Source organism: Megalobrama amblycephala, linkage group LG17 (assembly GCF_018812025.1).
Source record: "Megalobrama amblycephala isolate DHTTF-2021 linkage group LG17, ASM1881202v1, whole genome shotgun sequence".
Taxonomy (NCBI): domain Eukaryota; kingdom Metazoa; phylum Chordata; class Actinopteri; order Cypriniformes; family Xenocyprididae; genus Megalobrama; species Megalobrama amblycephala.
Window position 1 is genome coordinate 46528805 of NC_063060.1, and position 11967 is coordinate 46540771.

The 11967-nt window shown below is 35.4% G+C and overlaps 1 protein-coding gene across 2 annotated transcripts; it reads right to left on the reverse strand.

Moving 5' to 3' along the window:
- Positions 1-3974: 3974 nt before the first annotated feature.
- Positions 3975-10161, reverse strand: LOC125251991. Of its 2 annotated transcripts, XM_048165050.1 has the most exons (4): positions 10089-10161; positions 9643-9743; positions 5539-8173; positions 3975-5063 (listed from the first exon to the last, which is right to left on the reverse strand). In XM_048165050.1, the coding sequence occupies exons 3-4, from the start codon at positions 8062-8064 to the stop codon at positions 4251-4253; spliced, it is 3339 nt and encodes a 1112-aa protein (XP_048021007.1). In that variant the 5' UTR covers positions 8065-8173; positions 9643-9743; positions 10089-10161; the 3' UTR covers positions 3975-4250. The 2 variants fall into 2 exon arrangements, with proteins under 2 accessions (XP_048021007.1, XP_048021008.1); XM_048165051.1 differs by lacking the exons at positions 9643-9743; positions 10089-10161 and having other exon boundaries at positions 5539-8390.
- Positions 10162-11967: the final 1806 nt, after the last annotated feature.

The window sequence follows — 11967 nt, forward strand, 5'->3', positions numbered from 1 at the left end:
TTTTGTTTGGACTGCTGTAACTGAGTTGTAACAGCCAGACAAGCAAAGAAAAAAAGGTGGTCAGGTGGTGTTGGTTATGTTTTCACATAATCATTATTTGATTTGATTTTCTGAACTCATTTAGCGCTCAATCTCTGAGTTAGATTGACTTTATTGATTACAGCAGCACTGTGACTCTACAGCAGAAGATCAGCTTTTACAATATAATCCAAAAGATTTCTTAAAAGTTGGTCTGATCAAAAAAAAAAAAAAAAAAAAGGCCTTCATTTAGGCATTCAATCAGCGTATGAATCTCAACAACGGTGACAAGCAACATATTCTGATAAACAGATCAACTCTGAACATTAGAAAACAAGCTACTAAAAAGTCACAGAAAAACAGCAAAATTTAAATAGCGAGAATAAAGAAAATTACTAAGACAATTCAGCTCATAATTTATTCATGCAGCAATGCATGATGGGAGTCGTGGATGAGTTTTGATTGGTGGCTCCCAGAATGCACTGCAACATGCTTTATGATGGCCACCACTGTTGAGATTCACAGACTGATTCTTGATGTCTGTGTCTAAATAAGAGCCTTTTTTATCATTACTTAGAACAACTTTTGATGAAACCTTTGAATTATTTTGAAAAAAAAACTGGATCTTCTGCTGTAGAATCACAGTGCTGCTGTAATCAATAATGTAAATCTAACTCAGAGATTGGGCTCTAAATGAGTTCAGTGATTCAAATCAAATAATGATTATGTGAAAACATAACCAACACCTGATCATTTTTTAACTTTACTTGTCTGGTTGGTTTCAATGCAGTTAAAACTGCCCAAACAAAACCTAATATTAAAAAGTCAAGGGTCAAGAGCTCAACTAAAACAAACCCTGACCTCGATGATGGTAACTTAAAAATTGTGATTTTCTCCTTTGGTGATTCTGCTTGTTATCATCAGGTGTCTTCAATAATGCTCAATCATCACTCAATTAATCACTTATTTATCTAATTAATGCTTCAGTGGGTGGAATAAAAATATGGCAGGACTTAAGGTACTAAGGCATTAAGGTGTTGGAAACATGGCGGCAGCATAGCTATGAAGAGCGAGGCATAAACTGGCAGATGAAGCTGAGCAAGAACAGAGAAATGTCAAAGTTCCTTCAGATTATGCGCTTCTGTCAGTCATAGTATTAGTACGTTATTAGAAGCATAAATATTTATGGTCAGGCATCTCGCAGAGAACGCGCCTGATGCTCGTGAGTTGAGCGCGTTCGCGCAACTCGAAGTGCTGAAACAGGTTCCTTTACTCGTATACATTTTATATTAGTTCTTGCCCTTAATTAGTTAAACATGCATAAGTATTAATAAGTATTAGTAAATCGCAGTAATTCAAGGAGTTAATGTTAAGCCACTGTTTACAAATATTATTTTTTCACAATAATTTTAATATTGTAAATATAGTCATATTTGTTTCATAGATTTAACAAAGCATAACAAACAAAAAGTATGACAGAGACTGAGAATCACTGTTTATGAGACAAATTACTTTTTATTGAAAGTAAAAACATTTCATCTTTATTTTAGTTCAATTGTAAGCCTATTTTTTATTATTTTTTTTTTTTATTAAAATAGTTTCTGGATTGACCATGAGTACAATCAAGATAATGATCCAAAATCAATCATTTTGCATCTTTTTACAGTTTTAACATTCAACATTATCTACTGGACATTTAGTAAATGTTTGATATTGAATGTCATGTTCATTCATATCTAAAGATGCTAAGATATAATTATGGTCCTGAAACAATAATACTGTAAAACTATATATTCAGAAATTGTTTAAAATGTTAATATTCTCTTCAACCTTCATACTGTCTGTAATTTATGCTGATCACAGTATATTGTAAAAAGTTTGAAAGTTTCTCTTATTGTTTGCGGTTATGATCTTATTGTTTAATCTCACAGTGTGTAATGACTGAATGATTTTGAAAACATTTTAAAGCCATGGTTTGAATTAGATTAATAATAATGTAGTTTTGAACAGTGTTTGGTCAATTGTTTTGTGGTTTTGAATTTGTAGTTATAGCTTTAAGGAGTGTGTCTCAGCAATTAAGAAAAAAATTCTGCATGAAAACCCAAAACTAAATGAATTCATTGAAAAAAGTGAGATACAAGTGAAAGTATTTTTATATTCACTCTGCATATTCTTATTTATAAGAATCAATGAAGCAACTGACACATGAGCCCCTATAAATGAGTTCAGATTTATAGTAAAATAAAGTTTTATTAAGGTCATCACAACTGTCTCTTTCCCTCAGTTTCACAGACAAGGCTTAAGCAAGTCCCAGACTAAAATGAATGTTTGAGCTGTTTTAACTTAAAGCAACTTGACCTGACATATCTTAAAATATGTCACTGACATTGTTTTGTCTCAAGATCTACAACAGTAATGTTTTTTCCAAAGGAATGTTTAAAATGTCCTAATTAATCCTGGCTTAATCTAAAGCCCTGTCTGTGAAACTGGGCCTTATTTCCTGAAGGATGGTACTCACCATTTTCTCTAATGGCCTCTAGGTGGCAGTGCTTCACAAAACAATCAGTCTCTAAAAACATTAGTGACCATCATTAAATGTACACGATTTTCCAAAAATATAAATATTACATCTATTTGTTGATTTCATAGTATTGCTATAATAAACAGTTTCTTACTGCAGAAATGGTTCACATTCTGCTGCTGTCAATTTGTATTCTTTAAAAAAAAAGGCAATAAATTACCATAATCATCATAGTATTTCACATTTGCTAATTTAGCAGATGCTGTTTATTCAAAGCAACTTACAAATGAGAAAAATACAATATTATTTGTTCCTATTTTCTATAAGGACCAGCTTAGAGCAGCATGCTGATATTAGTTGGGTCATGTTAGTTTGGTTTTGGATCATAGACATGTTTTCACAAGAAAAACAACATATGACCAAAGATTTTAAGTTCAAACATATATAATGTATTTTTGCTCCAGTATTTTCTTTTCCTGCTCTCTTCTTGATGTTTTTCAGTGTTTCAGCCTTTTCAGACTCATCTATTTCATCTTCTCAATCAGAAAATCAATGTGTTTAAGTGTGATCAGAGAATCAGTTTAATTCACTGATCTTATGATTGAGTTAAATATCAGCAATAGTTTACAAATTTTGTTTTATTGTGATTCACATAAAAATCCAGCACAAATTTAGTCAGAAAATCTGGATAAGTTTTAAAACAGATTGTACACTAAGCACTTTAGTGATATTTACTCACAAACATACATCAAGAATCAGCCTATGAATCTCATCAATGGTGACATGCTTTTTTTTTTTTTTTTTTTTTTTTGCATGATGCACCCAGAATGCATTGTCTCATGAAGCATGTCACCATTGTTGAGATTCTTATGCTGATTTTAGATGTCTGTGTGTGAGGAAGTTTTGCCAGAGTTTTAAAGTGTTTAGTGTACAATGTGTTTAAAACTCATTCAGCTTTTCTGACTAAATCTGTTTCATTGTTGTATTTCTAAAAGAGAGCCAACACAAACGCAACATTTTATTCATATAAATCTCAGTCATTAAGCCATACATGACAATTATATTCTTATCATAAAGCAGCTGATCACATTTTTGCTTGTCTTTATTGCATAACAAACAGCTACAACAGCCAAAGAAAAAACTAACACTAACAAAGTCAAGATGCAAACTGCCTAACTAAAGCAAACACTGACCTCGATCACGGTGAAATCAAACAAAACTATTATTTTCAACAAATCATCAACATCTAAACCTCTGGTAATTCTCAATAACAACTTTTGTAGATGAATGTCAGAAATAAAGTCAGTCTGGTTAGTAATAAGTGAAGCTGGTAATGCTGTTTGTGGAGATGTTTAATCAGATCTTGAGTGATTTAATGTCTTTTATCTTCAGTTGATTTCATCGAAGGCTGTGGCTGAAGTCGTAGTTCTTGTTGTTTCTCTGTCCTTCAGTGATTCTGCTCGTTATCACCTAATTATCTCATTAACTCCAGCATGTTTCTGTGTTACATTTAACAGCCTGTAGTGTGCACACTGAGCAGTGTTCAGTTCATCTGGGCTAAACCATGTGCTAAACATGGGTGTGCTGGTTGGGAGGCGTCCGGCCAGCGGGACCGTGACAGTTAAGGGGTTAAGCTTCTTGAGTTTGTTTCAGCTCATTTTGCTTTAGTTCCTTCATTTGAACACGTAGTTGGAGATTAGAGATATTTGCCTCAAACTGCTACATCTTGAGTCATCTTCAAGGATATTGGTTTTATTGTGTCAAGAAACTTGAAGAATTTTCCCATTTCTTTAAAACTGAGATTCATTGATTGATCATCTTCATCATAATCGTCTGACTGACAGTTGTCAAACAGGAAAAACACTGGCTGATTCTTGTCATCCACTGCACTCTTGATTTTAGCCTCTTTAACAGCCGTCAGGGCATTTTTAGGTTTCTTTCCATTTGAGTGTGTGAAGAGCAGGACAATGTTTTCAACAATATATCTTCCAAATAAAGACTGAACAGCATCAAATATGTATTGTTGTCTGTCAGAGAGTCGATTCTGTGATGCTTTAATCACCAGACACACTGTATCTACTTCATGAATCCCGTCAGCGGAATCACTTAAACTAAGCAAACTTTTGGCGATGTGTTTATCAATATCGATTCCATGAGTGTTTTCATATCCTGGAGTGTCGATGATTGTTAAATGGATTGGACTCTCTTGTGGATAAAACCCATAAACAGAGATGATGTCTGATGTTCGGTCACTCTGATCATCTGTGATCTCAAACCAAACCTTGTCTTCTCTCTGAACACCCAACATGTAGTTGATCATCACATTGATCAGGGTTGTTTTTCCTGTTCCTGTTTCTCCCACCATCAGAATGATTTTATGGGGTTTGTTTGTGTCTCTCTCTCCAAAGGTCATTTTTTTATATAGTTTAGTTTGATTCAGATTGTTTGAACTTGTTTGCAGAAGGTATCGAGCAGGATTTCCATCTTCAATTAAGATGCTTTTCTTGATCAGATCATGTTTGTTCTGTATAAAAACACAATAACAATAAAGATGTTCATGTGTAAATGTTGTACAATGTCATATTTTGAAAATCATCATCAAATTTTAAAATGTGCACAAATATCCCAGATATAAAAGGCCCTTTCACATAACTTAACCAAGAAATGGATTAGCATTATACATTTATATTATTTTGTCATTTCCCATATGCTAAATATCAGTTTAGAATTGTTGTAATGTTTTCTGTTTTGTATACTTTAGTAATTAAATTCTTTGTTAGTTAATTTGCATCCCACACCAGTCTTCTGTGAGGCTAGTTTACCTTGTTACCAGTAGCAACCTAAAATCACCCATTAATGGGATACTATCAGCATGTGATCATCAGATCAGAGATTGTGTTTGAGGTTCAAGTCATGTGAAAAGGCCTCAAGATGAGAATAACAGTGTTTAATGATGTAGTGAAATCCTATAGCTGATATTTCAAGAATGATCATCATACCTTTGTGATAACTGTGGTGACATCAGATTCAGTGATGTAGTTGAGTTTTCCCACTGCTGCACATTTAATATTGTACTCAGTATCTGGTCTGAGATCAGTCAGAGTAACTGTATTCTGGTTCTTTGACACAGTTTGAGATCTCCAGTCTTCCTCTTTCTTCATTTTGTACAGTAGTTTGAGCTCCTCTGTAGCAGGACACGGTGGAGACACTTTCAAATCCACTTGTCTATATCTGACATCTTTAATTATCGGACAGTCTGGTTTTGATGGTGAAGTGAAGCAAACAGCTTCATTACATCCATTTTTATACAGAAGAATGCAGGAACCTGGATGCTTTTCATGGTCTTTTATGGAAACCATAAATTTAGTGCTTTGACTGCTATATGAAGTCATCAGCTGTTTAAATTTATTCAGATGTTCTCTCATTTTCTCCCTGATTCTTTCAGTGAGCCATGATCGAGACGCCACACCAGGTTTCTTCTGTGGATTTCTCATCATTTGAGGATTCATGTAATTTTCTTGTTCATTAAGAAACTCATCCATCTGCTCAAGAGAACTGAAATTGTAACAAAACACGTTCTCCACCTGATTATCTGACAGATATGAGTCCAAACTTCTGTTCACTTCGGCTCCAAAGTCCATTAACTGTCGAAGGATCTCATTAACAGTGTTCAATTCTTTTTCTTTCACTGTGATCCACTCTTTCAGACTCTTTTCATTGAATGGAGACTCATCATGAGCTTGTAGAAGATCCTTCAGAGCACAAGGCTCTTTTTCACAATCTTTAACTGACTGGATCACAGATTTGATTCGGTCACTGAATTCTTGTCGGTACATTTGGCAGTTTTGCTGCATATCTTGTATTTTCTTATGAAGTGTACTAAAAGTTGTTTCTCTGGTGTTTTCCAGAAGTTCACTGCACTTGTTTTCAGTCCAGTTTAGATTTTCGATTGCAGACTCTTTGGCCTTGATGAGATTCTGGTTTATGACTGTGAGACGCGTCACATCACTGTCTACGGTGTAGTTGAGTTTTCCCACTGCTGCACATTTAATATTGTACTCAGTATCTGGTCTGAGATCAGTCAGAGTAACTGTATTCTGGTTCTTTGACACAGTTTGAGATGTCCAGTCTTCCTCTTCCTTCATTTTGTACAGTAGTTTGAGCTCCTCTGTAGCAGGACACGGTGGAGACACTTTCAAAACCACTTGAGTACATCTGACATCTTCAATGATTGGACAGTCTGGTTTTGATGGAGGAGTGAAGCAAACAGCTTCATTAGATTCATTTTCATACAGCAGTATGCAGGAACCTGGATTATTTTCCATTTCTTTTGATGCAACGATGAATTTGGCTGATGTGCAATCTTTTAAACCAATCAAGTTTTTAAAAACCCTCAAGTTGTTCCTCATTGTCTTTTGGATGTCAGGTGCGAGCCAAGTCTTGTGTTCAGATTCAGAGCTTTTCTCTTCATTTTTTCCTTTTGATGAAGACCTCAGGAAGGCCTTTTGTTTAGAAAGCAGCACATCTGTCCAGCTCAATGATGTGAAAGTGTAGCTGACCAAATGTTTGACTTCCAGATTCATCAAATTTTTATTGAGGTTGATTTCTACCATTGCTCCTGAGTCATTCAGTTGTGTGAGCAATGTTTTAATGATGTCAGATTCTTCCTCTTTCTCTTTCAGCCATTGTTCAAGAGCACTTCTTTCAAATGGAGATTCCTCGTGTTCATGTAGAAGATCGATCAATGCTGAATCCTCTATGAATTTTCCACGGATCTTTGGTAAGAGAGAGCCGAGTTTCTTCACGAGACTCAATCTGCACTGGTAGCAGTTTTTCTTCATGTCATTGACTTTGTCATGAAATGCAGTAAATGTCGAAGCAGGCGTGTCTGTCAGAAGGTCACTGCATTTCATCTCAGTTGTACTTAAACTCTCAATAACAGATTCAATGTCTGTGCTTAAACCTGTGCTGATTTCATGTTGAAACTTTACAACTCTTGAGAAAAGTTTGTCCAAAGGATAAAGCCAAACTCTCAGAGGAACCGCAAGCTCTTTGTTTTCTCCCAGCAGTTTCGGAAGATCTTCAAAAACCTTCATGGCATCTTCAAAAGAGGTCGGGTTACGTGGTAGCTGGAAGTCGCCATAAAATTTACAGCTGAATTTTTGGCCAGCAGTCGTCTTGTTGTCATTCAGATTACCTTTTACACCACCTGAAATGCCTTTTAGCTTTCCAAAAACAGCATTTACTTCTCCAGCTAATTCCTTTTTGTTCTCATCTGAAGAAACTTCTCTGTCAAAAACAAAGCAGGCATCTGCTCCGTACAGCACTGCTGTCACTACATGTGTGGCTACTTCATTCTCATAGTGAGCCATGTCTCCAGAAGCAAAGTGGTTTATGATCAGCTCTTCAAACTCAGTGGTTGAATGATAATGTAATGTCAGTCTCTGTTGATTGAATGATTTCTTGGTGTCCTTGAGATAATTTGCAGCTCCACTTACATCGATGAGTCCACCTAAAAGACTCATCTACTTTTTTCCTCAATTGAGTCTGAAGCTGTGACTGTGAAATCTGTATTAATTTGGGGTTTAGTGCTTATGTTCTGCTGCAGCTGCTCTTTATTCCAAAGTCTGATTCCTGTAATGGAGAATAATGAATAATAAATTCATTATGTAAATACTGCCTCTTTGCAAAACACAAAATGCATTTTCTCCCAGCAGAACAACAGCATATTATTTTTTGTTTCTCTCCCCTAAATGATTTAGTACATGTGTGACCCTGGACCACAAAACCAGTCATGAGGGAATTAAGCTAATAAATAAGCTTCCCATTGATGTACGGTTTGTTAGGATATAACAATATTTGGAATATTTGAAAATCTGGAATCTGAGGGTGCAATAAAATCAAAATATTGAGAAAATCACCTTTAAATTTGTCCAAATTAAGTCTTTAGCAATTGTTGATGAATATGATGATTATGCAATTACTCTATTTTGTTTAAAGTTGTCGTTGCTTTGTAGTAGTTTTATGTAACCCAATTAGTGATGATGCATTAAAATGTATTGAAATGATGTAATGTAGAAAAGTAAACTGTCTAAGAATTATATTAATTGCTATTATATATGCATGTATACTTAACCATGTTAAAGTAATTTGTATATGACTACTTTACTTACAGTATATGTTTATGTTAGAAGGAACTATTAAACTGTGGTGTATAGTATGGAATTTATATTAAAGTAACAGAGTAGAAAACATTTATGTATTAGATACAAGAGAATTGTAGTGTTGTAGATAAGGCATATTTTACAGACGAAAAGAAGACGGACACAGAGGAGAAGAGCCAAGAGGAGAGCTAGCAGGAGAAAACACAGGCTACGTCAGAAACACCTTAAAATGATCGTGGAAGACTTGGCAGCTCTCCAACTGATGACAGCAGAAGAGAATTTAACATTGGCAGTGAGCTGTTTGAGTATAAAAGAATGAAGAGAAGACTGGCCAGACAGATTGAGCAGTGTCTTTCGACGCGAGAAACCCAGCTTTTTATACCTTTGATTGAAACTTTGCTTTGTTTTGATAACTTTGTTAATAACCTTTGTTTGCCTTTACTTTTGTTAATTGTAATTAAAACTATTATTAATTGCAAATAACTGTCTACCGATATTTTTATTACTAAACCCTTGAGCACGAACAGACCACAGAGAAGTCTTCTGAACAAATTGTAAGTACTGTTTGAATGCTTATGATTTAGGTAAGATTTGACTTACTCAACCTAACCTGAGAATAATAAATAATAAGGTTAAAGGTGTTAAGGTAAAAGTTACGCACCATAAAACACAATGCATATCCACTCACAAAAATACATTTGATATATTTAAGGTATCTTCATGGAACATAATCTTTGCTTAATATCCTAATTATTTTGGCATTAATGAAAAATTGATTTACACTGTATTGTTGGCTAGTGCTACAAATATACCCGTGCGACTTATGACTGGTTTTGTGGTCCAGGGTCACATTTTATATTGTTAGATCTTTACTACAACCTCATAAATAATAGAGAAGTGATTTTATTCTCAGATTTTGGTCAACAGCCCATTCATCACCTGGTACAAGTTCATCTCTCCTGCAGTCATACAGCATCCCCAGCTGGAAGGGTCTCCCTAGAGCTGCAGTCTGTATTGAATTCACTCCCACTGGATCCATGCTAGACAAACACAGAAAAGAACAAATCAACCAATGAGGTTACTGATAGAAATTTGACTAATGTTTTTAAAAGATATTCACAGTTGTCAAGAGGGATATTTTTTGTAAATATGAGTTTTAGCGCCATCTGTTGAGTTTATGCCCTGAATACTACTACATTTTGATTAAGGTTTGTATTGTAGACAAAGTATTGTACTTTTTGCAATTAATTCTGCCCGAATTCACACTATTTTGGTTTTGCTAAACAAAAGCACTATTTAGGTTACATAAGGCATAATAGGATGGTTTCTCTAACAGTCAAATAAACTACAGACTCAGTTTAGAGTGTTTAATAATGTCGTCTTACCCTTTTGAAGATAGTTGAGCATCTGTCATGACTGCTTCACCACATCTGAGTTACACAGCAACGTGTTGCTAAATAAAACATAAATTAAATTATTTTTTTCCACAAAAGATATTGATCACCAGCTACTGAACAGCTAAACAAAAATGTCAACAAACATAAAAATGATGTCATCTCATGGTAGGGCGTTTCCTCTGTCACGACAGTGTGGTCAGCGCTATAACGAGGAGACAATAACAGCAAGACCAAAATAGATCATTTCTGTTCCATCCAGATTACTTTCTCCAGTCTCATAGTATTTCATCCAGAATAAAAGAGACTCCTGAACATAAGTCTGGAGTTATGATGTAGCCTAATTCATGAGTTATGACATCATGCGGATGTGGTGCAAAATATGAATATGAAGAACCACATAGAAAGAAACAGACACATATTAAAAAGATGAAACCAATTAAATACTATTATGACAATGTGTTTTTTGTGTGTTTATTAAAGGTACAATATGGACAATTTTCTGTCTATTCAGAAAAGGTCTATTCAAAACAAAGGCGTAGCTTGATGATGCCCAGTGTTGGGGTAGTTACTCAAAAAATGTAATTAGTTACTAGTTACTTCTGTAAATTGTAATGAGATTACTTTACTAGTTACTGCATTTGAAAAGTAACTTCACTACTACTTTACTTTCCTTTTTCTTAATTTACCTTGTAGATACATAGACAAACATCATAACCCTATCATCACTTAACCTTTCTGCATAGAGTTTATTGTAAATATAAATTATCTATATTTTTTTAAACCTGGGTGATTCAATGGTCGACAGGGGACAGGGGAAGCGCTACAAGACTTGAGAAATGCTTAGCTTGTTTAAGGCGGGCGTACACCGTGCAATTTTTGCTGTCTTACGAGCTCGTATGCGATTTTTTTCAATCGTGTGGAAATCGTGTATGCTCATATGGTAGCGGCTCGTATCATGTGCGAGGAATTACGAGCCGAGCAGAGTGCCTTATGAGCACTTTCTGACCTCCCGATCATTTTTAAACATGTCAAAAAAGGGATAGGGAGCTATCGGCTTGAATTCGTGACGTGTGCGGTTAAACGAGCCGATTTTTCAATCTATCTGAAGACCAATCAGGAGCTATGAAAAACCACAGAAGAAGAAGAAGAAAGATGAAGATGACAGTGCCACGGCGAATTTGAAAAGGAGGATAAACCCACTGAATTTTGGGCGAGCGCTGTATGTGTCAAGCAGTGAGTACCATGACAGGGTCGACCGAGATGATATTTTACAGCGGATCGCCCAAGAGCTACAGTTATCAGGTTAAAAAACTCACTCTTGATCACGACATGAAATTTCTCTGTACTACTGTACAATACGTGTTGGTAGCCATTAAAGAAAACATATTTAGTTTCATATTTATGTTTAAATATGTCTATTATAATGTTATTTTTTAATTTCATCTATTTGAATAAGACAAGTGAATAGCATGAGTAAGATAGAATACATCATAAGATGCGCAAAACATCTGGAGACATGGAGTGAGTCAGACATGATTTTGATCACTTCATTAACTTTTGTGGAGAGGGGGACGTGGTTCAGCGGAGTCTGCAGCCGAAGAGAGAGTCAGGAGACGCATGGTGAGTGAGTGGGTTAAATGTAAATCACAAACACCTGTTTCTCGTTCCAGTAATTGGCGCAGAGACAGGATAAAACACCAGGAGAAGCAGGAGTGTGTGAGAGAGAGAGAGGGACTGCTGACTGAGACGCTGGTCCTGACAAACACTGGAGTGAAGCCCTATTGTGGATTATATATTGAACTTGGAGTGAAGCCCTTTGTGGATTGTTTATTTTCTTTGATGTGCGTTGCACAGACTTTTGTTGGAC

Bases quoted from the DNA above. Each gene is read 5' to 3' on its own strand.
- LOC125251991 (XM_048165050.1), bottom strand. From the start codon at position 8,064: ATGAGTCTTTTAGGTGGACTCATCGATGTAAGTGGAGCTGCAAATTAT. The intron at 5,064-5,538 runs GTATGATGATCA...GTTTTTATACAG, and splicing joins TCACCACAGTTATCACAAAG to AACAAACATGATCTGATCAA.